A 24,111-nucleotide genomic window follows, 5' to 3' on the forward strand; every position below is an offset into this window, starting at 1 on the left:
GTAGAATTACTCTGATAAATAGAAATGGTTAGCTTATTTCATATCAATGCATATCTAATGAGATGGGTTTTATCTATTTTTTTGAGGGCGTTACACTCTGAGCTCAACTACTAAATAAAAAGTGAACAAACTGTAACAAAATATCATTTGAAGATTATTTTTGCATTTTTAACTGCAAAATTGTTGGTCAAGCTTGCACAATTCATTTATCAAATAAATCATTTTCAATGATAAAATTGCTAATCCATTAAATTTTTATTGTAACATAGTTGATCGAAAGTAATATTTAATTAAAATTAAATTCGATTTTTTTTTTCTCTCTCTAGAAACAACTGTAAATAGGTCCAAAATGCCTCCAAATGGGGCGGAACCATATTTCTCAAAATACAAGTTTGAGCAAGCTTTGCGAAGCCAATAAATATCCTGGACTTTGTTATGGACATTGAGGCCTTGTTTGGGTAGAGATTATTTGGCTGAAATAGTCAATAAAAATAAAATAGATTAAAATAATCAATATGATAAATATTATATCCAATCTATAATCATTTTACTTTTTAAACATAATAGCCAAAAAATTATCATCTTAAACATAGTTTTTTTAATCAAGCCAAAATAGCCAAAAAAATCAAATAGCCAACTAAAATGGCATATTTCCAAACGGCACCAGTCATAAAATGAACTGTCATTGCTTAGTAGCCATGGGCTGAACTATTGGGTGGGCCTCTTCTGTGCAATTGAACCCTTTTTAAAATAAAATACCCATATAGAACTTAGGCCATGTTTGGCTATTGTGATAGGATTTGATGAACAATTTAGTGGGTTATACTGAAATCATGTTTGGTATCGCAGAATGATATGGGACTATGGATTCTCCAAAACGGTGGGATTAGCTTGCCCATGAGGGTGTGGTATAGATAATCCTATCTTATGTGATTAGATAACTAAAAGTTCGTTTGACATTGGTTAATATAGCCAACTTTTTTGTGTTGAGACTTTTTTTGCCTAATTTTTTTAGTCTCGTTTGGTTTTTGTTTTAGGTTTTTTTTTTGAGTTTTATGAGAGAAAAAAAATGTAATGATTATGGATAAAAAGTAGTAATTTGTCTAATTGATTTTTGTAGTCAATTTTGTCTTTTTATGATTATTTAGCCCCAAAATAAATGCCAAACCAGGACTAAACATTATTTTGCACCTACTTTATGAAAACAAAGAAGTCACATTACCTTACACTACATTGTGATGAATCCCAGCTAAAAAGACTATGCTATAAATCATAATCAACACCATATGGTATCATAACAAAAAAACATTACTCTTGAGTTACAGCAAAAAATCACTATAAGTTATAGCCGATGCTACAATGATAATTTTCATACCACATTAAATCATAATAAAATAATAATAAAAAAAAAAAAACCTAGTTTGAATTATAACAAACACTACAATAAAACATAACTTTACTTCAAAAGAGAAATTACAAATTACACAGAAACATTATTTATAATTACTCTCACAAAAGCTAATAGCATCCACATAGACAAATATTACAGAACAAAACATTGCTTACTGAGTTGGTTTCTTCTTCCCTTCCTTTGCACCCTTTTTTGAGTTTGCTTCCTTGTTCCAAATTTCTCAACAAACCATTCATGATACATTGTAGTCAGAGTGTGCCCAATAACAAGCCCAACTATTAGCCCACTACCATAACCCAATAATATGATAATCCAGTCAACAACACCACTTGGAAACTTTGAATCATCACCATGAAAGCACAAGGATGGTGGTGGTGAGGCCTCTGAATTTCCACATAACTTCGATAGAGGATAACCACAACCCGGAATTCCCATCATATGATCTGTTTTCAAATGTATCAAACTGATTCCCTCGAGGAATTAGGACAGTGAGATGGTTGTGAGAAACGTTTAGGAATTCAAGGAAAGTGAGTTGGGAGAGTTGTTGAGGGATCTCTCCTGAGAGCAAGTTCTGCGAAAGGTCCAATGATTCCAGCTCGGTCAAATTTGCCAAGGATGATGGGATGACACCAGTGAGACTGTTGTTGAAAAGATTTAACATCTGAAGCCCATTTAGCCTTCCAAGAGATTCAGGAATTTCCCCTCCGAATTTGTTGTTTGACAAATCAATAGCTATGAAGGCTGTTTGAATTTTCGCGTATACTCTATGTGTGCCTTTGTTGTCCATTGCTACTGAATACATGTAAGGCATTGTATACAAAATTACGGATCCCGATCTTGAATTTGCAATTCCAATTGGAGCGTCTTGACTTGCCTGCATATATGTTAACTTTTCTCTCTGGACCATTATCATTGCATTCCAGTTTTCAAAGTATTATGACGGTAAGTTACCCGAGAAACCATTGTTAGAGAGGTCAATGATGCGCAATTTTGAAAATTTTAATTTGGCTTGAGAAACATTCATGGCACCATGAAATCTGTTAGATCGCAAAATAAGAACTTGTAACTTAGGAAGAGCTCCCAACCACGAGGGAAAAGTACCCTCCATTTGATTGTTACCAAGAAGAAGAATCTCAAGCATTGTACAATTTTCCAATGATCTTGGTGCCTGAAAATCTAAGTGATTCGTGATTAGATCAAGATTAAAATATTCCAAATCCCAAAAATCCAAAACACACAATCTAAATCAACAAGCACTTACGAAAGTGATTTAGATTGTTTGTTTTGTCAGATTAAATAATAAATCGACACAAACGATTTTTACGTGGAAAAAACCACAATTGGACACCTCCAACTGTGATTAAAAAAACCACGGGCGAAACGCCATAAATCAATCCACTACTGAAGTAAAAAGATTACAAAGATATCTTACAAATTACCCAACTTAGTCAATCTGTCTTCGAATCTACTGTAACTCTTTTTCACGACTTCATCTCGGAACTGATCAATCTTGAAGTTGATTCCACAACCTCACTCACATATAGAATCAAACACCTTTCGACCCTGTATGCTAGAATCTTCGGAATCCACCGAAGAGAACTCTTTCTTGAATTTACAGAAACCAACTTCTTGATGTATGTATTTTAGATCCTGAGTGAAGAACTCTTCTCAAGACATCAAGAAAAACTCTCAAAAATCTCCCAGAAGACTTTAAACACAACCCTAGTTTGTTTTTATCAGATCTAGGAAAACCGTCCCAAACAAAACAACGTTAGCAGCTTTAAATAGGAATCTGAATCGCGATCTCCGCTCGAGCTCAACATAGCCCGCTCGAGCGGACTGAACAAAAACTGCATACGAAGAAACAGAGATGCGCTCGAGCGTAGGAGTTTCCGCTCGAGCGTCAAATCACACCCACCAGTATCTGTGCTTGTCCTGTCAAACTACTGTGACCTGCTAATCTACGCTCGAGCTCAAGAGTCTCCGCTCGAGCGGACAGTACAAAAACAGAAAAACAAAGTTTTGAATCCACACAAGATTTTGTCTCCGGATTTGACAACACAGGGACCTAACAGTGCCAGACCATGTAATTGATTTTGACTTAGATCAATCATCATGTCAGGAATTGCGCCGTGAAAATTATTGTGACTTAGATTGAGCACCTGTAGAGAATCACTACAACTGGACAAACATTGAGGAATCGTGCCACTAAAGTTATTATCAGACAAATCTAAAAATTTAAGAGAACTATTGTGGCAGATTATTGATGGTGGAATTTCTCCGGATAACGAGTTACCAATGACCTTATAAACAATGGTGGACAGTGGTGGAATTGGTAGTGATCCTTGCAGTCTATTAAAACTGAGGTCTAAAAATAGTAGTGACCGCAGTGGAATGACATCTGGATGCTGTTCAAAACCTGTCAGAAAGTTGTTCCCAAGTTGGACCTCTCGAATATTTTCTTTAGTGTTGTTCCAAAACCAAGTTGGTATTTCACCTTGAATTTTGTTATTATCAAAAAATAACACCTCCAATTCATCCTGGAACTGTAGGAAATTGGGGAACTCTTTCATGTTACATGATTCCAATCCTAGAACATTAAACTTTGGAAGTGTAGCATTGGTAATATTTTTGGTAACCACTGTCAATTTGTTCCCTGACAATTGCAAGGCAGCAAGGTTTTGGAGCTTCGAAAAAATGTCTAACTCTACTTCACTGCTCAAGTTGTTTTGATTAAGATTAAGCCATTCAAGATATTTGAGTTGAGAAATTGAGTTTGGAATCATGCCATGTAGTTGATTGTCTGTGATTTCTAGACCTGTTAATTTGGTGAGGTTCATAAGCCAAGATGGGATTTGACCAACTAATTCATTTGAATTGATAAGCAAAGTGGATAGCTGGGTCAGGTTGGCTAAAAACTGTGGTATCTCACCCCGTATTTTTATATCTGCAAGGTATAAGTCAGTGAGTTTGGATAGCTTACCAAGTGTCAAAGGTAAGGTTGGTGCATCAAAATTATTTTCACCAAAACGTAAGACGGTTAGTTGTGATAGGTTTCCCAGGGATGCAGGAATTTGGCCCCAAAACTGGTTCACACGAAGGTCCAAGCAGGTGAGTTCGGTCACACTACCGAACGAAACTGGAAGCATCCCAGAAAAATTACATCCTACTAAATCCAATTGCTTTAGGGGACTACTAAGGTGAAATTCAGGCAGATTACCAGTGAGATTGTAATTTTTTGCCAGCCTTAGAATCTGAAGGTTTGGTAGTTGAAAAATGGTCGTTGGGAATTCACCATACAACTGACAACTCTCAAGAAAAAGAGTTGTTAGTGAAGACATATTTGACAATGCACGAGTCACTGTAGAAGATACATTTACCCAACTGAGGTCAAGTACCTTCAAGCTGGTAAGATTTTGAACTAGGTCTTCCAAATTGGGGTTTTCAAGTTTCAGAGCATTTCCAGAGAGATCGAGGTAGACCAACTTTGAAAGATATGAGATATTTGAAGGGATTTGACTAAAAAATACAGAGTAGGATAGGTCTAGACTTGTTAGCCTTGAAAGTTTTCCGATTCTAGATGGGATTTGAGAATAATTGAAGTGATTGTCGGAAAGATTCAGCCTCTGGAGGTGAACCAAGTTGAAGAGGCTACTATTGAAGTTGATAGAACCGTAGAGAAAACTGCTGCTGAGGTCGAGGCCAACCACATGACCATTGTTGTGGTCACACTTGACGCCATCCCATGAGCAACAGTCACCACTTTTTCCTTCGAACTTCTTCCATGATTCAACCTTTGAACGAGCTGAACGATCACCTGAAGCAAACTTGTTAATAAGAAAGCTATGCTTGAACTGCAGCAAGGATGAACTCTCATCTTCATGGCATAGTGGCTGCGCAGAAGAGGAAGAGTTAGTCAACATTATAAAAAGATGAAAACAACCCAAGAGCATGAACACATGAAGATAGAAAGATGAACCCATGTTGGATAACAAACTCTAAGTTACCAATCTTGGATGATGAAGCTAATGGCTGTGATGTGCTTTTATAGTTGGGATTAGAGTGTCTCAAAAATACATACTAACTAGCATGCACGAAACATGGAAAAGTCTATAAACAAGTGTCAACGTCCTTGTGTATAAAAATAATAATTAAATTGGTGAAAGAATTGACAAATAACCTTGCAAATGACTAGTGCTCAGAATTCCTAATCGGTGATTAAGAATCTAGTTTGCAACATTCCATTATAATTAGTCATTTTAATTTAAATTTACATTGAAGGGACAAAAAAAAAAATATATCATTGCATTTTTTGTATCATACGGTGTGCATCAATAAGGTTTAGTTGTTAGAAAGGAAAGGGCAACAGAAACACATTGAACTTGTGACCTCCCATCGCAAAACGTCCTAGAGTTTAATTGTTAAATACTTGTTAGGTCCGTTTGGATGGATTTGACTTTCAAATCGAGGGATTTTAGATTCAATATTAGTTCAAGAGAAAAACTATGTAAGAAGCTAAATTGAAAAAGTGTAGATGTATTTTAATAAGATCCAGATAGTTAAAAGAAAATATTCAGTATGATTTTTTCCTACTTATTCTGGCCAATCAACATAGAACAATAGATGTTAGGGCCTAATGCGGGCAGAGGGGATCAACAAGGGAGATTGCTCAAACCTAAGCCACTTGATTGACAACCAACCTATATGTATATGCTATCCGGCTACAAGGCCTTTGGCTTACTAAGATTTCAAATAGTGGAATTTTTATTTTATCTAAATTATCATTTAAAAAAAAAATTTAACCAATGAATTTCTAATTTTATCAATTTTATATTTAAATAATTTGATTTTAAATCAATTTTACTTTTGTTGTCAATTGTGATGTGGCATCGAAACTTCTTTTGATATATATATATATATATATGTGTGTGTGTATCTCCTAAACTATCCAAAAAAATCAATTAAACCCTTGAATATATTAGAAAAAAAAAATAAATTTAATTATTAGATAACAAATTTTCATCTAAGAAAATGAAAAAAATATATATAAATTTTAAACAAAAAATTAAGGAACATTTACACTAAAAGACTATAATTATAATTATTAATATTTTAAACATTTTTGTAATTAATTTTTCTGGATATCACTGTCAGGTTATTTCCCCAAAAATTAATGTATTTGGACTATTGAGTATTCTTTCAAAGTCAATGATATGATCAAGTTAGTATTAACCTCGGTATTGTAGGCTGAAATCTTTGGATATTCATCTTCATCATTCAATATATTGTTTCTCAAATTTTGAAAAAAGATGTTTCTTTCAAAAGAAATGTGGTCTAAATTTTTATCCATACAATTTTCTATCTACTACTATTCGATCAGTTCTATTGAAATTAATTTGAGAAATAGGCTAGCTACAATTTTCGAGAGAGAGAGAGAGAGAGTTGATCAAGAATTTTGAGCTTAATTAGTTATGTAGGACGGAATCAAGATAATTTGAGACTTAAACTAGGCTTTTTATAATTTTTTTAATGCTTTTTTTAATTTAAAAATTTTTTTTTTTTTTGACCTTTTAAGACAAATATATATATATATATATATATATATATGTATGTTAAATATAGTTTTTAAATATATTCAAGAGTCTAATTGACATTGGGTGGTAAAATAAAATTTCAATGTTATGTCATCAAGTTCTATTTGATTATGGATGTAACGCCCCAAATAAATACAATTAAACCCAACTCATAAGCGGAAGAATAATAGAAGCAATATACTTTCATTCATTAGAGTCTATATACAAAAGGTGACACATGCGATATACATTCATGAATGGCTCATCTTGAATCTGCAACATGTGTTACAAGAGATAAAGAAATGAGAGTTAACAGATATACACATGTCTTAATGGCTTACATCTTTCCAATGACGTACTTGGTTACAACAAAATAGATACAAATCCAATACATATAAAACCCCTGGCTAGAATTAAAACAATTAGCACGATACAAAAGAGAAGCCTTCAGCTCCTTTTCCTCCTAAGCTATTGCTTTAGTTGTGATATCCAGTGTCTTGCACCCGACTTGAACGTGCCTTTCGAATCTACCTTTTTCTTGTTCGGTAACTTGATGACCTGGTTGCATCGATGTTTGGAAGTTCGAACTTGTTAAATCCACTTCGCGTTAGACCAAGTTAAAATTTTCAAATTCGAGCGTAAAGACGAAATTGAGGGGACTGGGATCACCTCAAGAAGTTTGGCCCGAGTTGGGTGGAACCGCATGTGCAGATTAGGGGCTGCACATGCGGGGTTGAGCTAGGTACATGTTTTGGTTCTATATTAATTGTACGTGCGGTGGAAAAATTCCGCACATGCGGGAAGGGCTTTACACGTGCGGTGAGGGGCTTCGCACGTGCTGCCAGGGACGTGAAACTGCCTCGATTTTTGTGTTTTTCAGCTATGTATTGATCATTTGTCCCTTTTTCATTTATTTCAAACTATCTCTCTCTCTCTCTCTCTATAATCTTTTCTCTCATCCCTCTCTACTCAAACCCTCAAAACTTTACATTTCCTTTTGATCTTGTGAATCCATTAGGATTTTGGTACTGGTTCCTTATACCAAAATGATGAGTATATCGAGAGCTTCGTTTTGACCGGTGGAGATCGAATTCCGGCGAAGTTGATTTTTGGCTTTTCTCCTCTTCTCTCCTTGAGGTAGGGATCTCTTTGATCTTTTTCAATACCTCATAAAACCCATGTTTGTTATGGATTTTTTTGAAAATCATGAAAGGGGATCGAAGACTTGATATTTGAGATTGAGGTTTGTGAAATTGATTGTTGTTTGGGTTACTTGGGAAGTGGTTTAACATGTTCATATTTAAAAAGAGGTAAAGCCCTAATTTTTGTAATAATGCCTAATAGGTAAAAAGGATTGAAATTGTGAAATTATCATGTTATGGATTACGGAATTTGATTAATGATTTGGTAATTAATTTGAGATTAAATCGGGTCTCATAATTTTAGCATTAACTTTGTGTTGGGTTGATTATAGTTGAGTATAAAGAATTGGCAGCTTGCTATTGCTAAAAAGGGGGTTAACCATGAGATTAGAATCATTGGTTTACACTTTTGTTGAGTTGAATTTGAGTGGATTATGACTTGGTGTATTGTGAATTGGGAATTGAGGAAATTGATTTTGGAAAGAAGAGGAAAGTATAACTCTTTTGCAAGTTGAGAAAGAACTTTAGGTAGAAGTTAAGAACCTTTGACTATTATTGTTATTGTTGGACTTAATGCCTCATAAGAATTGGCTATGTAATGCCCCAATTTCTAAGCCCAAATGTTGATACAACGATCATGGTTCTTTAAAGGAAAACATAAATAAATTCCCATACTTGCATTACATGACACAAATAGTTCTCATGAGATAATACATTCAATTCAAAACAAAATAAAACAAACAAATAGATACCCTCAAGGGTTTACAAGTTTCCAAGGCTTAAGCCCGGTTACACAAAACGGTTATTCAAACCCGCACAAATACAGCCCTTGGATTACAAAATAGAGTCACCACATCTTTTCCTGCACAAAAATCCCGTAGGGTGAGCATAAAACCCAGTAGGAAATTCTTAACAAAGTATATACATTTTATACAAGTCTCAAGAGAAGAAATGCACATGCCATGCTATGTCATTTTTGAAGATAAATCACATTTTCATCTTTTGAAAACCATCATGCTCAATGATGTCATGCAATTTCAATTGTTCAAAACTTAATAATTTATTTCAAGGGCGGTAAATACAACTCCGGTAATCCCTAGGTCGGTGTCTGCAAGTAGACTATACTAGTACTACTAAATTGTCATTTTTACCAGTATTAACCAGAAGGCTCGACACCTATCTACGCGGGTTTTCGGTCTTTCACCCTGGACCCTCAGGCCAACTTATTCAATTTCATCTACACCACCTATCAAGACTTACCAACGTATTTACCCCAAAACCATTCTATGAAAACTTGTTTTCTCAACATTCCTTTCTCAATGCAAGTTTTCAAATCGACTTTCAAAGTTTAATGTAATCAAATGAATTGATATGTCAATGCAACAATAATCAATACAATGTAACAATTCTTCCACATAATACTACCATTGTGATCAAAATTCTCGTTTCTCATTTCAATGTAATTTCACAAGATGAATAAATATACATTTATTTCAATTCATCCGAGGAATAACACATGTTCCATATTTCGAGCATTTTCAACAAATTAGCCATTTCAAGACTAAATCAACATTTTGAATAACAATTTTCAAAATGAATAACAACTCTCATATTTCTCAAATTTTGTCATTTATACAATATAAATAAGAAATTTCCAAACATCACTTATTTTGGGCATTCAAAATAAATATAACAATATCAACCATGGATTTTTAACTTCTTTTAAAAATCCCCAATTTCTAGGTTTTCTCACCAAAACCATCCATCTTCAAACATTTGAGAGAAATCTCACCAAAATCCACTTTCTTCAATCAACATAATTCAAAACCCTCAATTTCCATTTTTTTTTTTTTTTTTAGGAAACAAGAAAGTAAACCCACTTTTGAAAATTATTCATCTTCTTGAATCAACTACTCATTTTCAAAGCAAGTCAAAGGATGATTTCAAAATCATCTAGATCTTGCAAAAATATATATATATATATATATATAACTCAAAGAAAATCCCTACCTTAAGTTTTGAAGAGAATTTGAGATGAAACCCCAAAATTTACGGTGTCGAAACTCAATCTCCACCGCACACAACGAAGCCCTCGAGGTGATAACCAACTTTGGTGAAGAACTTAGGCCTAAATCCCAATGGATTTGGAGAAATCAAAGAAAGAAGATGACTTCTAGAGAGAAAAGCTCTAGATCTGAAAATTAGAGAGTTTTAGAGAGAGGGGGGGCTGCAAAAGTGTTCTGAAACCCTAATTTACAGACTGATATAACATGGTCCGCTCGAGTGTGAAAAGTCCCGCTTGAGCGTCAAATATACTTTCCCAGTATTTTTTTTTACAGACATGTCAAATTTCTGGAACCCAACATTCTCCGCTCGAGCGCATAAACGGACGCTCGAGCGGACAAACAATTTCGAATGCATTTTGCATTTTTGCTTCGGTGAGCTAACCGGGCAGCTCGACCCCCGTAAGCTATATAAGGTGACTCAACTCCCGACATACTTAGCAAAGTGGCAAAACTGGGATCGCTACAAACTAATTGTATTATGTGTATTTAATACATATTGTTTAGAGGTTTTGTCCTGGGTCATCGGTGGAGGATGACATTGTGATGTTGAAATGATTACGTGTATGTAGTATACTCGAGTTATTTATGCTTGTTGTACAAAGTGATGTATAGACACCCAATTTTTAACTCTCCTCAAGACTTGGACATCATCGCTTGTGCACTCGATGATTGTGTATGTTCGTGTTTGTTTTGAGCACCCGAAGTCCTTGGCGGAATGCCCTGTTTTTGAGCCTTTAAACCTTATTCTTTCTGTGCCTTGTTTTGGACCAAAACTTGGTGTCTAGACCTCTTGGTAACTTGTTGGCCACCACCCAAGGCTGTCGGCCATGGGTGTGGCCGGTCGACCACCAGTGGTGGTCGGTCGGCTATCAGTGGTGGCCAACGGTCACCAGTGCCTTTTCCCATATATTTATTGACAGCTGTGCCAGCTGTTGCACACTGAGCTACATCTCCATGCACATGTATGGTGAGATGTTTCTAAGCTCAAGGGGTGTTTTTCTATAAATAGGGGGTTCCTCCCCCATTTTGGAGGGTTAGAAAAATTAGAGCAAAAATATCTTTCTCTCTCTCTTTCTCTCTCTTGATATTTTGTACACATTTGCTCACAAGTCCTTAGCTTTTGCATACCAACCCTTAACCAAATACTCTCACCTTTGGGCTGAGATTACTTGGAGTCTTGTTTAAGCTCTAGAAGGTGGTTTGAGCTTAGATTATTGGCTATTTTGTATTTTGTTTCAAAGGTATAGCACATACCTTGTTTATACTTGTTTTGTATCTTGGTTTTGCCATCTATTTCAACTGCTTTTGGGCTGATTTTGAACTGTCAAAAACTCTATTTTTGTGACTTAAAAGTGTTGGTTTGAGGTCTCTTTGAGTTAGGGGGTGGTCCACCCTTCTTGCTCTTTTGTTTGTTAAGCTTTTGTACCATTTTTCATCACTTTTAAACTAACTTTTTTGGGCCTTTTAACCACTGAATTTCAGAGGTTTTTCAGTGGTAAAAACCTTTTTTTGAAGTAGAAAATTGGATGGGTTAGCCTCCCTTCCTTGTGTCTTGTTTGCATGCCTAGTTAGTCTCACATGTTAGCTTGTTATTTTAGCTTTTTTGGCTTAAGTCCAGCATGCTTTAAGCTCTGTTTTGACCTGTTTTGGCCCTGTTTTGGGCTAGTTAATTCATTTGAGTCTTGTATTGCATAGTTGTGGTGTAATTTCCTTCATTAACTTGATGTTTTAATGCTTTAATCATCATTGTTTTGAGTTAATAGCATGTTTTAGTGTTATTTTGCACTTCATTTCAGCACTATAATCTCTGCAATCTCCCTCCATTCTTCACTCTTTTGTTTGCTTTGAAAGTGGTTTCAAACCACTTGTTTGCCTAAGTATGAAATGGAGGTGTTGCACCTAATGGTTTAATCCCTTAGGGGCTTCATTACCAACAATGTAATACCTCCTTCATGTCCAAAGCAACTTGTTGTTGGTGTCATCTTTCCATTAGAGGACACTCACTAATGGACAAATCAATTAAAAAATGACTTTGGTAATTAAAATGAGTAAACAAAATTGGACAAGTAAAAGAGGCAAGATAAACATCCTTTGTGTTGCATTACATGTGTTCAAATCGGACGTTAGTTTGAACACAAGGGAAATGAGACATTTAATACTCAAAAGTGATGAAATGTACCATTTTCCTTGGTCTCCATTGCCCTTGATCATGCATGATAGGGTGATGGTCCTTTGGTCTCATTTTTCATTTATTGAACTTGCATAATTGGTTTCACAAACCATCATGCAATGAAATTGCTTGATTGATGGTTTGTAAACCCAAATTTTGTCCCTCCTTTGATCTCCCGATGAAAATGAGAGGTAAAGTGTGCAAATAATCTGTAAGAATACACTGTTTTGCTCTGTCTGCTCTCTATTGCAGCAAAAAGAGGAGTTTATGTCATCAGTGGCCGACCGACCACCACTAGCAGCTGATCGGCCACCATTGGTAGCCGATAGGGCCCCTGTCGGGCGCCAATGAAATTTGCACAATGTGTTCCTGAGGTGGAGCAGAGGTATTTTGGAAGTTGGCAAAGTTTTTGCTGTTCAAATGTGCAAACAGAGGCTCGCAGCAGCAAAACGGTGACTTTTCGGGTGGAGGAACCGAGCATGCATGCATCCCTCGTTTCCCGAGGCCGTTTAGTTAACTTGTCTAGTTAATTAGTTGATTAATTTGTGTTGTAATTCATTAGTTTAGTTGTTTTGCAATTAATTAGTTAAGTACCTAGCTAGTTAGTTTATTTGTAATATTCAATTAGCTTAGAATAGTTAATTAGTCTCAAGTGTTGTAATAATTAGTTTAATTAGCATAGCTAGTTGGTTAGCTTATTCATTTGGACCCTCCTTCGCGAGGGCATAATATTGTAATAAGTGTGCGTGTGTGTGTATGTCTCCCAACCCCACGTCTTTTTCCCTTTTATTTAATCGCTTTTGATGGTTAGATTAGGGACATTTTCAATTAGCATACCTTATGCTTGCATGATTGCATCCATTCATTTGTCTTGCATGCACCGAGGCTCGGTGCATCATTCAAATTGCATTGTTATTTCAATATCTTCTTTGAATACGTGTTTAAATCGCATGTTGTTCAAATCGATTCATATGTCATATTAGTAGCCGAGCCTATTAATTGCGTTATCGCATGCGTTGCATTAGGCATCTTGTATAGTTAGGATCATGCATCTTTCTAACTAGCTTTTGTTTTGGCTTGGAGTACTCGGTAAGCTTTGACGCTTTAGCATACTTGCATGAGTGTGATTGCCATGTTGCCATGATTAGCATGCTTGCCATAAGGCTATGTGCTTACTTGCTAAACTGCATGAATGCCTATAGATGAAGACTTATTGTTTGAATTGGAACAGTTCAATGAATATGCGTTTCAAGCCCACTTTGTTAAGTGGCAAATCATGTTTTAAGCCCACTACGTTTGGTGGCAAATTCAAACTATTTTCACAAACAAACATGAGTTGAATTGTTCCAAGTTGGGCAAACTAGTCTATACTTGCTTTTGTGCGTATCACATAGTAAAGCTAGTTCAATAATAGGAATAAGAATGCATAATGTTTATAAAAGCTCATATCATGATTAGTAAAGGCCGATCTTTGATCGGGCGAGCGGGGGTGCTCATTTCATGACCTTTCCCCCTTTGTACCTAAGTTCCCGAGCCGAGGCAACTTTGGTGATGACGGACACGTGGCCTTCGGCACAAGTCAGGGTTTTCTAAATTTTCCCAAAACTAATATATTTAGGTGGGGACTCTGTATCTGGAAAAGCAGTCCAATTTTGGCACTTTTTAATTCAAAATCAATTTTCCAAAACGATTTGCTAGATTTGGACTCTTTGGTGTTTATCAGTTTCACATTGCACTTGTGAGACTAGATTCAGAACCACAGGAGTCCGAACTGTGAGGCCTTTCTTTTCAAACTTTTCCGAAAGGCAGGACACGAGAAAAAGGCAAGTCCATATGATGGTTTGAAATTGTGCACACGCTAAGAATATAAGGTACCAGTACCTTCCAGCTAGCACCTAGAGAACTTGGTCGTGCTAAGAATAAGTGGTACCAGTACCTTCCAGCTAGCGTCTGGAGAACTTAGCAGAGGTACCATTACTTTGCAGCCGGTGTCTGGAAAATTGGCATTTTGTTCTGAAAAGATGTACCGTTGGCTTATCGTGCTTAAGGCAGGTAGAGTAGAGTTGTTTATTATTATTGTTTCAATGTGACTGTGTTATGATGATTGTGGTTCTGGGAGATCAAGTTGTCTTAAAGGTTTAGTAGGTAGTGGTTAGGTGTGTGTTGTTTCCATCTCTTGAATTAAATGGTTATGTGTACACGTGGGTGTATCAAATTGATTGTTGATAGCATTTTCCTTAACCTTGGGTTTAAAGCATGAAAAATCATAAATGTAATTATGCATGGAGGTTGTAAGAATCAAGGAAAAGAAAAATCGGATCTTTGTGATTTGTTTCAAGGGCAATACGGTTATTATGCAATACTTTGTTAAAGATGAAAAATACGGTTATTATGTGATATTTTATTAAAGATGGAAAAATGAGAAGTAAATGTGAACTGGTTGTGTTGTTGAATAAATTGGATGATTTTGAGAAAAATATCTATGTATGTATACTTTGATTATAAACCGCCACAATATGTATATGATATGATATGAAGCATTCATAATCATAGCTATCTGTAGGTTGTTATTGTTTAGGATCATGTTGGGATCCTTGCTGGACTTTCTGTTCACCCCACGTTGCTAAATTTTTTTCAGGTGATGTTAGCAAGTGCTCGAGATCGAGGGTCACCCTTAGTTGTTGGCCATGGGGCCCTTTCTATTTGTGGATGGAATGTCATTATTGTAAAAATGGTTAAACCCTTTCTGTTACTTTTAAAGATGTAAGCTTACGGGCAATTTATTTAGTTATTCTCCTGTTGCATTCATTTTGTATTCGGATGAGAGAATCCTTATTTATCCTTTCTCGTTAATGTAAAGAGTTTCTGCATGTTATCCTTGAAATTGAATTAATTCAAGGAATTTGGTAATGGATTTCGAGTAATAAAAAGTTGTGCATTACATTGGCAAAGGCATATTACCAACACCTGAAAATGGTTTTTCGCAAGTAGGGTGAGCCAAGACCCAGTAGAAATAATCTATCACAATATATGAATCTTAATAAAGGTATAAGTACAATGTGCATATACAATGCTTGTGACAAATCATTCGTATTCCTCAAAATCATAAAGTACCAAATTTTATATATCAATCCATTGTTCTTCAATTTATTTCAAGTCAATTCATTTCATGAGCCAATTTCATTATTTTTCAGACAACCCAACTGAGACTACAACTCAGTGGTTCTCTAATAAACACAACAATCACACGAACACTTCAATTTGATATTTTACAAAAATTTCGTCTACGGGAATCGGCACCCAAGTATATGCGCGGTTTCGGGACTTCCATCCTGGACACACAGGCCAACTTAATTCAATAGAGTCCATCCCCTTTCTTAGGGATGTGCGTCGTGCGGTTCGGGCAGTTTGAAAGTAAAATTACAAACCGAATGGTAGGTTAGCGGATTAGCGGATCGACAAATTTCGTTTTGGGCGGTTTTTGGCGGATTGAAAAATATTCTAACTAATTATCATACATTTGCATAATATATAGCACTAATTTGTATAATATTTTTTAGATATATAATACAAAGTAATTTTACATAATATGTTTCATATATATAACCACTAATTTGTAATAAATTTCATATCTTAAATGTGATGACTGGTTTCATTGCGTGTTGTTTCTTTTTGTCCTCCTTGAGTCTGTGGTGTTCGAGAGTTTTCTTTCAAATTCCGGTCCTTGTCTAACTCCGGGTTGAGCGTCATTTGTTTCGGAGGGTGCACGGCCGAGTCCGGAGTCCCTGGGAGCGAACCAGAAAAATTCTAGACTGCTGGGCCAGGGCCGCACGTGCGGGGAAAGGTGAGTTTTGGAGGGCTGCACACTGTATTATATGCAGGTGCGGAGTGAGGGGCGGAGGAGATGGCCACACGTGCAGGGATGAAGGCCGCACGTGCGGGAAGCAGGCTCCACACGTGCGGGACGCTGGTAGTCCGAATCTCTATTTTTTTCTCTTTATTTGGCTGTGTATGTATTACTTTTGGGACATTTCTCTCTCACTCTAAACATCATTTTACTCCTCTTTCTCTCTAAAAACTCTCACCAAACTTCAAGAACCTTTGATTCCTTGCAATCAATTGAGTTTTGACTCATTTTCTTTCACAAATCTTGGTTAGCAAAGCAAGAACTACATCATGTGTGGTGGAGATTGAATTTTGACACCTTTTGATTCTAGGGTTTCTTCTCTCATCTTCTCCGAAACTTGAGGTAGGGACTTCTTTGAGTTATATATACATGTTTTGCAATAGTGATGTTGATTTAAAGGTTTTCTTGAAGTTATTATGTTGGTTTTGATTTTGTGGCCCAAAATGTAGAGATTTTCAAAAGTGGGTTTTAAAATCTCAAATCTTTCTAAGATAGCATCTTAAGGGTTGAAATCATCTTAAGCAAGATAATGGTGTGTTCCTTTGAGTCCCTTTCAAGTGTTTAGTGTGTGTGTGTGTGTTTGTAAAGAAGAAAACCTAGAAATTTTAGGGATTTCCTTAAATAAAGGAAGATGAGGGTTTATGGGTGATAATATATATATATATATATATAAATTCATAGTTGTGTGCCGTGATAAGTAAAGAAAGTGGAGAGTTTCCTTGTTTTATTACAAATGTATATATATTGATGATGGGTTTCTCTACACGTGAGAATTATTGAGATTGGAGGTTGTTGTCCAAATTTTGCTATAACTTTGAAATGATGAAAATGATGGAAGTGCATGAATTGTGGACATGTTGTTATATTTATTGATAAATGGTAGCAAGCTTTTGGCTATTTGTGGAATGGCATTGAAAGGTGAAAAAGGAAATTTTGATCATCATAGAATATTTGTTGAAATTATGTTGAAAGTGGAGAAATATGATGTAGAATAGATAATTGTTGCATTGGCTTCTCTAAAACCTTGCATGTCAAGAACATTGGATTGGGAATTAAAACTTTCATTAAAATTGAAATATTGTGAAACGAAATCATGGAAATGTTTATGGGGTAAATATGTTGGTAAGTCCGGATAGGAGGTGTAGATGAAATTGATAAGTTGGCTTGAGTGTCCGGGGTGAAAGACCGAAAACACATGCAGATGAGGTACCACTTCCTTTCCAGTTACCAACCAGTAAAGTGGGGTTTTTGGTAGTGCTAGTTGAGCCTACTTGCAGACACCAACCTAGGGATTACCTGAGTCGTATTTACCGCCCCTATGGAATAAAATTGTAAGTTTCGGAATTGTTGAGATTTCAAATTGTTGTTGAATATGGTGATTTTCAAAAGAGCATGTAAATGAAATTCTCCTTAAATTGGCATTGCATGGCATTTGCATTTAATATTGGGAATCTTGCATAACTATGTATACTTTGTAATGATTCTCTACTAGGCTTTATGCTCACTCCTATGGGATATTGGTGTAGGAAATGATGTAGTGATCCCACCGGGTTGAGGGCGTGGACATATTTTGTGAAGAGTAGATGACTCTATTTTTGTTGTGAATTTATTTGCTAGCCAAGGGCTTTAAATGTATGGGTTCGTGAAACCATTTTTGTGTAACCAGGCTCAAGCCTTGGAAGATGTAAGCCCTTAAGGGCATTTTATTTTTTTAGGATTTAATGCTCTACATGCTACAGATTCATGTGTTTTCTTACCGTTGAATGAATAATTTGCATGTAGAACTTTTGCATACTCTTTATTGATTAATGATGAAAAGGGTTGGAGATCTATCTTTATTCCTTAATGAATGTTGGTTAATGTGCCTAATTTGTGTTGGGATATTTCGGGGCATTACATTAAATCTCTCTCACACTCATTTTTACATTGATATTTTATTGGAAGTTAAAAAATATATATGTATTAACTATAGCGGAGCGGAGCGGTTTGGTTGGCGGATTATAAATTTTAAAGTTTAAATCGCGATTAGCGGTTAGAGCGATGCAGATTAATGCGGATCGGTGCGGTTTTAGTGGATTGGGCAGTATTTTATACATCCATACCCTTTCTCCTCCCAAACATGAAGTATACCCCCTTTCTCCTTCTAAACATCATACATATACAATGTATTTAAAACATAGTCATATTCAATGACAACCAACAAGAGATTGGTTTCAATTCACCTAATCCTTATGCAATTTCTACAATAATCATAGCTATTCTCCACCGATAACCCAATACAGATATTTCTAAACAAATATTCAATCTCAAGGCAGACAATTTATTCAAAATTTCATAGGTGAGTGATAATACATATTCTTCTCCACCATTTATGTCAACATCTATTCAATTTCATATTTTCAATACCAATTCCATTTATTTATACAAAATAAATATCTGAAACATTTTTAGGGCAAACCCCCTCTTTCCCAAATATCAACCCAAATGCCAAAATCAACTATTTTTTTGCAATATAACCTCATATTCAACCCCATAACCATTTATGGCTCATTCACTTAGAAACCCCTCTTTTGATATAATACCCCAAACCCTAGATTTGTTCATAGTATACCTAAATTCCACCATTGTTACACAACAAACTCATAACTAAATGAAAAATCATATGAAAGTATAGAAAATCACAACCTCCAGTTTAGAAGATCAAAGGAGAAAATGAGAAACTTCAAAGATGCTCAAACAGAAATCTATCCAGATCAAATGCGAGCCCTCGGCGTGCTCCACCTTTTTCTCAAAGACACTAGGGTAGAGAACTCAATGGATCTAAGTGAAAATGAAGAGAGAGAGAGAGAGAGAGAGAGAGAGAGAGAGATTTTAGAAAGAGGAGCTCTAGATCTAGGGTTTTTGAAGAGTAGAGAGAGAAAGAGATATGAAAAAGTGATGTAAAATGTCATTTTTATGAGCTGAAATACACATAGTCCGCTCGAGCGCAAGAAACGACGCTCGAGCGTCAGACATAATAAGTTGTTCTGCTCGAGCGCAAGAAGTGACGCTCCAGCGCAGAATACACACATCTAGTAGTTTTGCAGACAACAGACCAACGCTCAAGCTCAAGAAAAGGCCACTCGAGCGCCCACCCGCTCGAGCATAGAATATACTCTTCCAGTAGTTTTGCAAGCCTACGAAAGTACTGAGAGTTTGCAAATCCAGCTCGAGTGTAAGAAGTGCCGCTCGAGCGGAAGACCAAAATTTTTGGCAACAAAAGTTTGAAAACTAAGCAATCAAGTTGTTCCAAACATGCTCGATACAACCCAATAGCCAAACTCAAGTAAGAATAAGAGGAAAAAGACATGAACAACCTTACGAGGTTATGAAACCCGGGTCCAGAATACAAAATGAGTAGGGTCTAAACCAAAAACGCTATAATGGACATCAATTGATTGTAGTGGTGAAATTAATCTAAAATCAAATAATTTAGATATAAAATTGATATGATTAAAAAACAAAGAAGGGAAAAAGTTATTTGAAATCGATCATCTAATAAAATTATTTAATTGAATCCTAAATGTATAGGTAAAACTGTCATTTTTTTTTTGGGCGGGGAAATGCACCTCTTTTTTCGATTTTTTTTATCTGTAGTATTTTTGTTTTTTTCAAAATTATGTCACATTTTTTTTACTTTTCTAATCTGTCTTTTCAACACAAATCTAAAAAGTATATATACATATATATATATATATATATATATATATTGAAAAATTTTAAAAAAATCAGTAAAGACGAAAATAAGCCGAAAAAGATTTCTTATTTTGACTTATTTTTGTTTTTTCTGGATTTTTTTTGATTTTTTTTTTAAAAATTATAATTTTTCGATTCGTCTTGTCAAGTTGAATTTAGTACCCTAAATTTTTTTAAAAAAATTATAAAAAAAAAATTCATTAAAGAGGAAATAAAAAAAAAATGCCATTCCTAAAAAACCCCTAAATTTAAACAGTTCTCCTTCAATAATTAATGTCAATTCATACTTTTCAAATCACATTCATCCAAATGGAGCTTTTATTACTCGATCATAGTCGGCCTAATTTTGTACCGTGGTTTGTCGGTCTTTAAAATCAAATGCGCAGCCCATGTAATTTTCTTAGACATTGTTGGGTAAAGTTTATAGTTTATTATTATTTTTTTTATAAATATTAAATATATTTATGTTTATTTTTTATAAGAATAAAAATAAAAAAATTAGTACACATACGCATTTTAAAATTTATTTTAAAAATAGGTGAGAAGCGATGACTAAAGGTGATTACTCGCGAGATGTGGAGGTTGAAGGTAGTTGTCAATGAGCCAAGTTGATTGCTATTAACTACAGGTGATTGTCAAGAGTGAACGTGATTTTTGGAGAAGGCTAGAGAAAGTAACCAATGATTGTTACGATGAGCGGTGTGTGCTAGCCGAAAGAAGCAGAATAGATAGAAAAGAATGAACTAGCTTCTTTTATATATATATATATATATATATATATATAACCAAAAAAAAAAAATTAGTAAATTTTGTAAATAGCTTACAACTTTTTGAAATAAAAATAGACAACAAATAATTTTTTATTTATAATTTTTAAATTTTTATAAACATAAATTCAAAATTCAAATATAACCTACCATACTCAATTTAAACAATTGAATTCAACTTAATATTAAGTAATGATACAATTTTAGGACATTGTTTGTATATTGGATTTGATGATAAATTTGTAAATAAAAAAGACGAGGCAAAAGAAAATTGAAAAAGTAATAGGAGAAATTACAAAAAAAAAGAAAAGAAAAAAGACCCAAGGATTTATTCTTGTAATAAAACAAAATTTTAATTTATAATTTACCAAATAAAATCTTAATCTTCTAATTTGTTTTCAATTTAAATCATTTTTCTTTTTTTTTTCACTAAGTAAATCAATAAAAAAAATAGTATTTTAATTATTAAACTCAATAAAAAAAGAGTGGTGCTATTAGCACCTACCAAAATTCTTTGAACCCTCCATTTCTTTGGACCCCAACCCTAAGCCCTAAATTTTAATAATATTTTTTTGGACACCCCACTTATTACCAAATCTACCCATATTCATAATATTTTCACAATGAAATGCACACCCACCTAATTTTTCATCTCTCTCCTTCCCTGACCGTCGGTCTACTGCATTCATCTTCTCTACGTCGATTGAATCCATTTTGCTGGTGAAGTGCTTCAACACTTTTGAATCAAGTGCTTCAAGTGCTTCAAGGTGTAGCCAAAGACTTGCATTCGAGAACCCGGATTAGACAGCTGCCCGGTTGGCCACGACGGGGCTGAAGAGGGATGCGCTGAGTCAGATTCCGATGGTGGTTTATAAGTCCGGGCTAGACACTCCGGCGATCGACTGTCCGATTTGCCTAGGAGAATTTGTGGAGGGAGAGAAGGTACGAATTTTGCCCCAATGCAACCATGGTTTTCATATAAAATGCATAGACACTTGGTTAGTGTCACACTCTTCATGTCCAACTTGTAGACAATTGTTGTCTGAAAATCCTACTAGTTCTAATGTGGTCGAAGGGGATGGTAGCGTTTAGTTTTGGTTCCCTTTTTTTTTTTTTTTTGTCTTGTGAAAAATCGACTTATTTTTGTGTTATTATGATATATATATATATATTCAAATTTGATTCAAGGTTTGTAAATATTGATGGGAATTCGGAATATGCAGGACATGAATGCAGAGGTTAAGTTTTGTTTATGGATGATTTTGGGTGGATCAAATTAAACTATACCAATGCATAGTTTGGTTTCTTTTTCTGAATTAAAAAAAAATGTACAGTTTGGTTAGTATCTCATTAATTTTAGTTGGGGTTAATTGTACTTTGCATCTATCAATTTTACAATGCTTAAAAACATGCACCTTTTGTGTCCTAAGTATGACTTACCATACTCATAATGCTGCAAGCCTCTGTCAGTTTTGGCAAATGATTTGATTAATGTTTTTGATTCTTTTATAAGGGTTTATCTGTAATGCCAAACATATATGGTTTTTTTAGTATTGTAGTGCCGAACATAAATGCTTGCTAGCCCTTTCACAGTTGCTGGCCTACTCATTTCAGCACTGTTGAATCGAATAAAAATAATTTGTTCACCACTGTGTAGCCGAAAAAATGTATTTTGTTCAGACCTGTTTTGTCGAGCAATAATGATCTTGTCAGCACAGTATGTCCGAACAAAATTTGCTCATCACTGTGTAACTTGAATCCATTCCAATTAACTTTTTTCATCAACTTCAATTCAATATAACACAGAAAATAACATTCATTTCAATTCACGGTTTGCCATTCCAATTCATTAGAACAAAGAAAATAACATGAATTAAATCTATTCAAAATACATAACTTAAATCCATTCCAATTCACTCTTTTTCATTCTAAGTTAGTTTAATAAATAAAATTACATAATTGAAATCCATTATAATTCTATTTCCTAGCTCATTCATATGACATTAGTCCTCATCCAAGTCTACTGTTTCGATTGTGGCTACGTCTAGACTGATGAGTGATTTGAAATGTTGTACTCTGGAACTGCATGCAACCTCCCAGCCTACTGCACAAGGGTCATGGTACCTCCGCCAGTTAGTTACTATGGGTGGAATAGGATGACCAAGCTCCAAAATGAGCTACAAAATATATATATATATATATATTACAATGTACGAAAATGTTGTCCTTATTAAGAAATTTGTCGTTATAATATATAAGAATGTACAAAAATATTAGAAACCAATACTTGAACAAATGGTTATTGTTGACAAAGCCAATACATATCTCCTTGCGAGAGGTAACAGACTTCGGTATTGACCTAAGAGGGAGGAATGTCAAACATTGTTGCATAGACAAGTGGACCAAAACGACTTGGTAGAAAGACGATATGTCTACCAACAAAGAGGTTTCCTCATGTGACAACCTTCCAACATAAGAATGACCCTCAAGATATTCTGCAGCACGATGATTATGCACACCACAAACAACTATCAAGATCCAGTCATCATTTGTGGCTAATTTTTGGCCCTTCAATAAAAAAAGACATTCACATTTTTTTGTACCAGTTAGTCTTGCTTTTTTTGTCTTAGGCCTACTGTTTTTTCGAGTGTCCCTATAAGATCCACTCCTCTCACAAGCTAAGCTAAGTCTTGGCTTCCTACCTCGAATACCACCCTCATGTGATTTCTGCATGACAATAACGAATCCATTTCTTCTTCCAACTTGACGTGCCCATCGAATTAACTCATCTCGACTCTTGAATATCTGAAATAAATAAATTAAACTAACTAATTATTGCACATAAAAAAGGTACATTATTTGTAAAACAATCAAAGACTCACCTCATGAGTAACAAATTCATTACAATAATCCATTACAAGTTCTGAATCAACCTTACTGCCTCTAGTCGAAGTATCACCCTGAAAACACGTGTGAATGTAATTTCAAAATTGAGAAATGATGTTCATTTGATGTTTATTTCAACAGTCCCGAAACTAATGGTTTTGTTCAGTTCAACAGTGACGAAAATAAAGATGATATTCGGTTCAGCAGTACTGACTATCTGTATTAATGTTCGGAATCTATGTATTGAACGAAAGGATTATGTTCAGTACTGTATTACCGAACATAATTCTAACAGTTAGCAAACCAGTACCGAACAGCTCGAACAAAACAAGAACAACCGAAAACGATTGAGAATGTTAATGCAAGACAGATAAACTTACCAATGGAACGCCGGTCTCACTAGAATTGTTGTCTTCGTCCTCCATTGCTCTACACAATGAAATAAGTGATGAAG

The 24,111-nt window shown here is 35.0% G+C and overlaps 1 protein-coding gene across 1 annotated transcript; it reads right to left on the minus strand.

Moving 5' to 3' along the window:
• Positions 1–1,757: 1,757 nt before the first annotated feature.
• LOC114318616 (receptor-like protein 7) lies at positions 1,758–24,082 on the minus strand. The gene is made up of 7 exons (XM_082881242.1): positions 24,038–24,082; positions 23,654–23,731; positions 23,474–23,576; positions 23,175–23,266; positions 3,574–5,304; positions 2,430–2,579; positions 1,758–2,309 (listed from the first exon to the last, which is right to left on the minus strand). The coding sequence occupies exons 1-7, from the start codon at positions 24,080–24,082 to the stop codon at positions 1,758–1,760; spliced, it is 2,751 nt and encodes a 916-aa protein (XP_082737368.1).
• Between the last annotated feature and the right edge of the window lie 29 nt (positions 24,083–24,111).

Source organism: Camellia sinensis, chromosome 7 (genome assembly GCF_055761805.1).
Source record: "Camellia sinensis isolate YWXY chromosome 7, ASM5576180v1, whole genome shotgun sequence".
Classification (NCBI taxonomy): domain Eukaryota; kingdom Viridiplantae; phylum Streptophyta; class Magnoliopsida; order Ericales; family Theaceae; genus Camellia; species Camellia sinensis.

Bases quoted from the DNA above. Each gene is read 5' to 3' on its own strand.
- LOC114318616 (XM_082881242.1), bottom strand. From the start codon at position 24,082: ATGGAGGACGAAGACAACAATTCTAGTGAGACCGGCGTTCCATTG. The intron at 23,267-23,473 runs GTAGGAAGCCAA...ATCGTGCTGCAG, and splicing joins ACATGAGGGTGGTATTCGAG to AATATCTTGAGGGTCATTCT. The intron at 2,580-3,573 runs GTGCTCAATCTA...TTAGATTTTCAG, and splicing joins GTTGTAGTGATTCTCTACAG to GCACCAAGATCATTGGAAAA.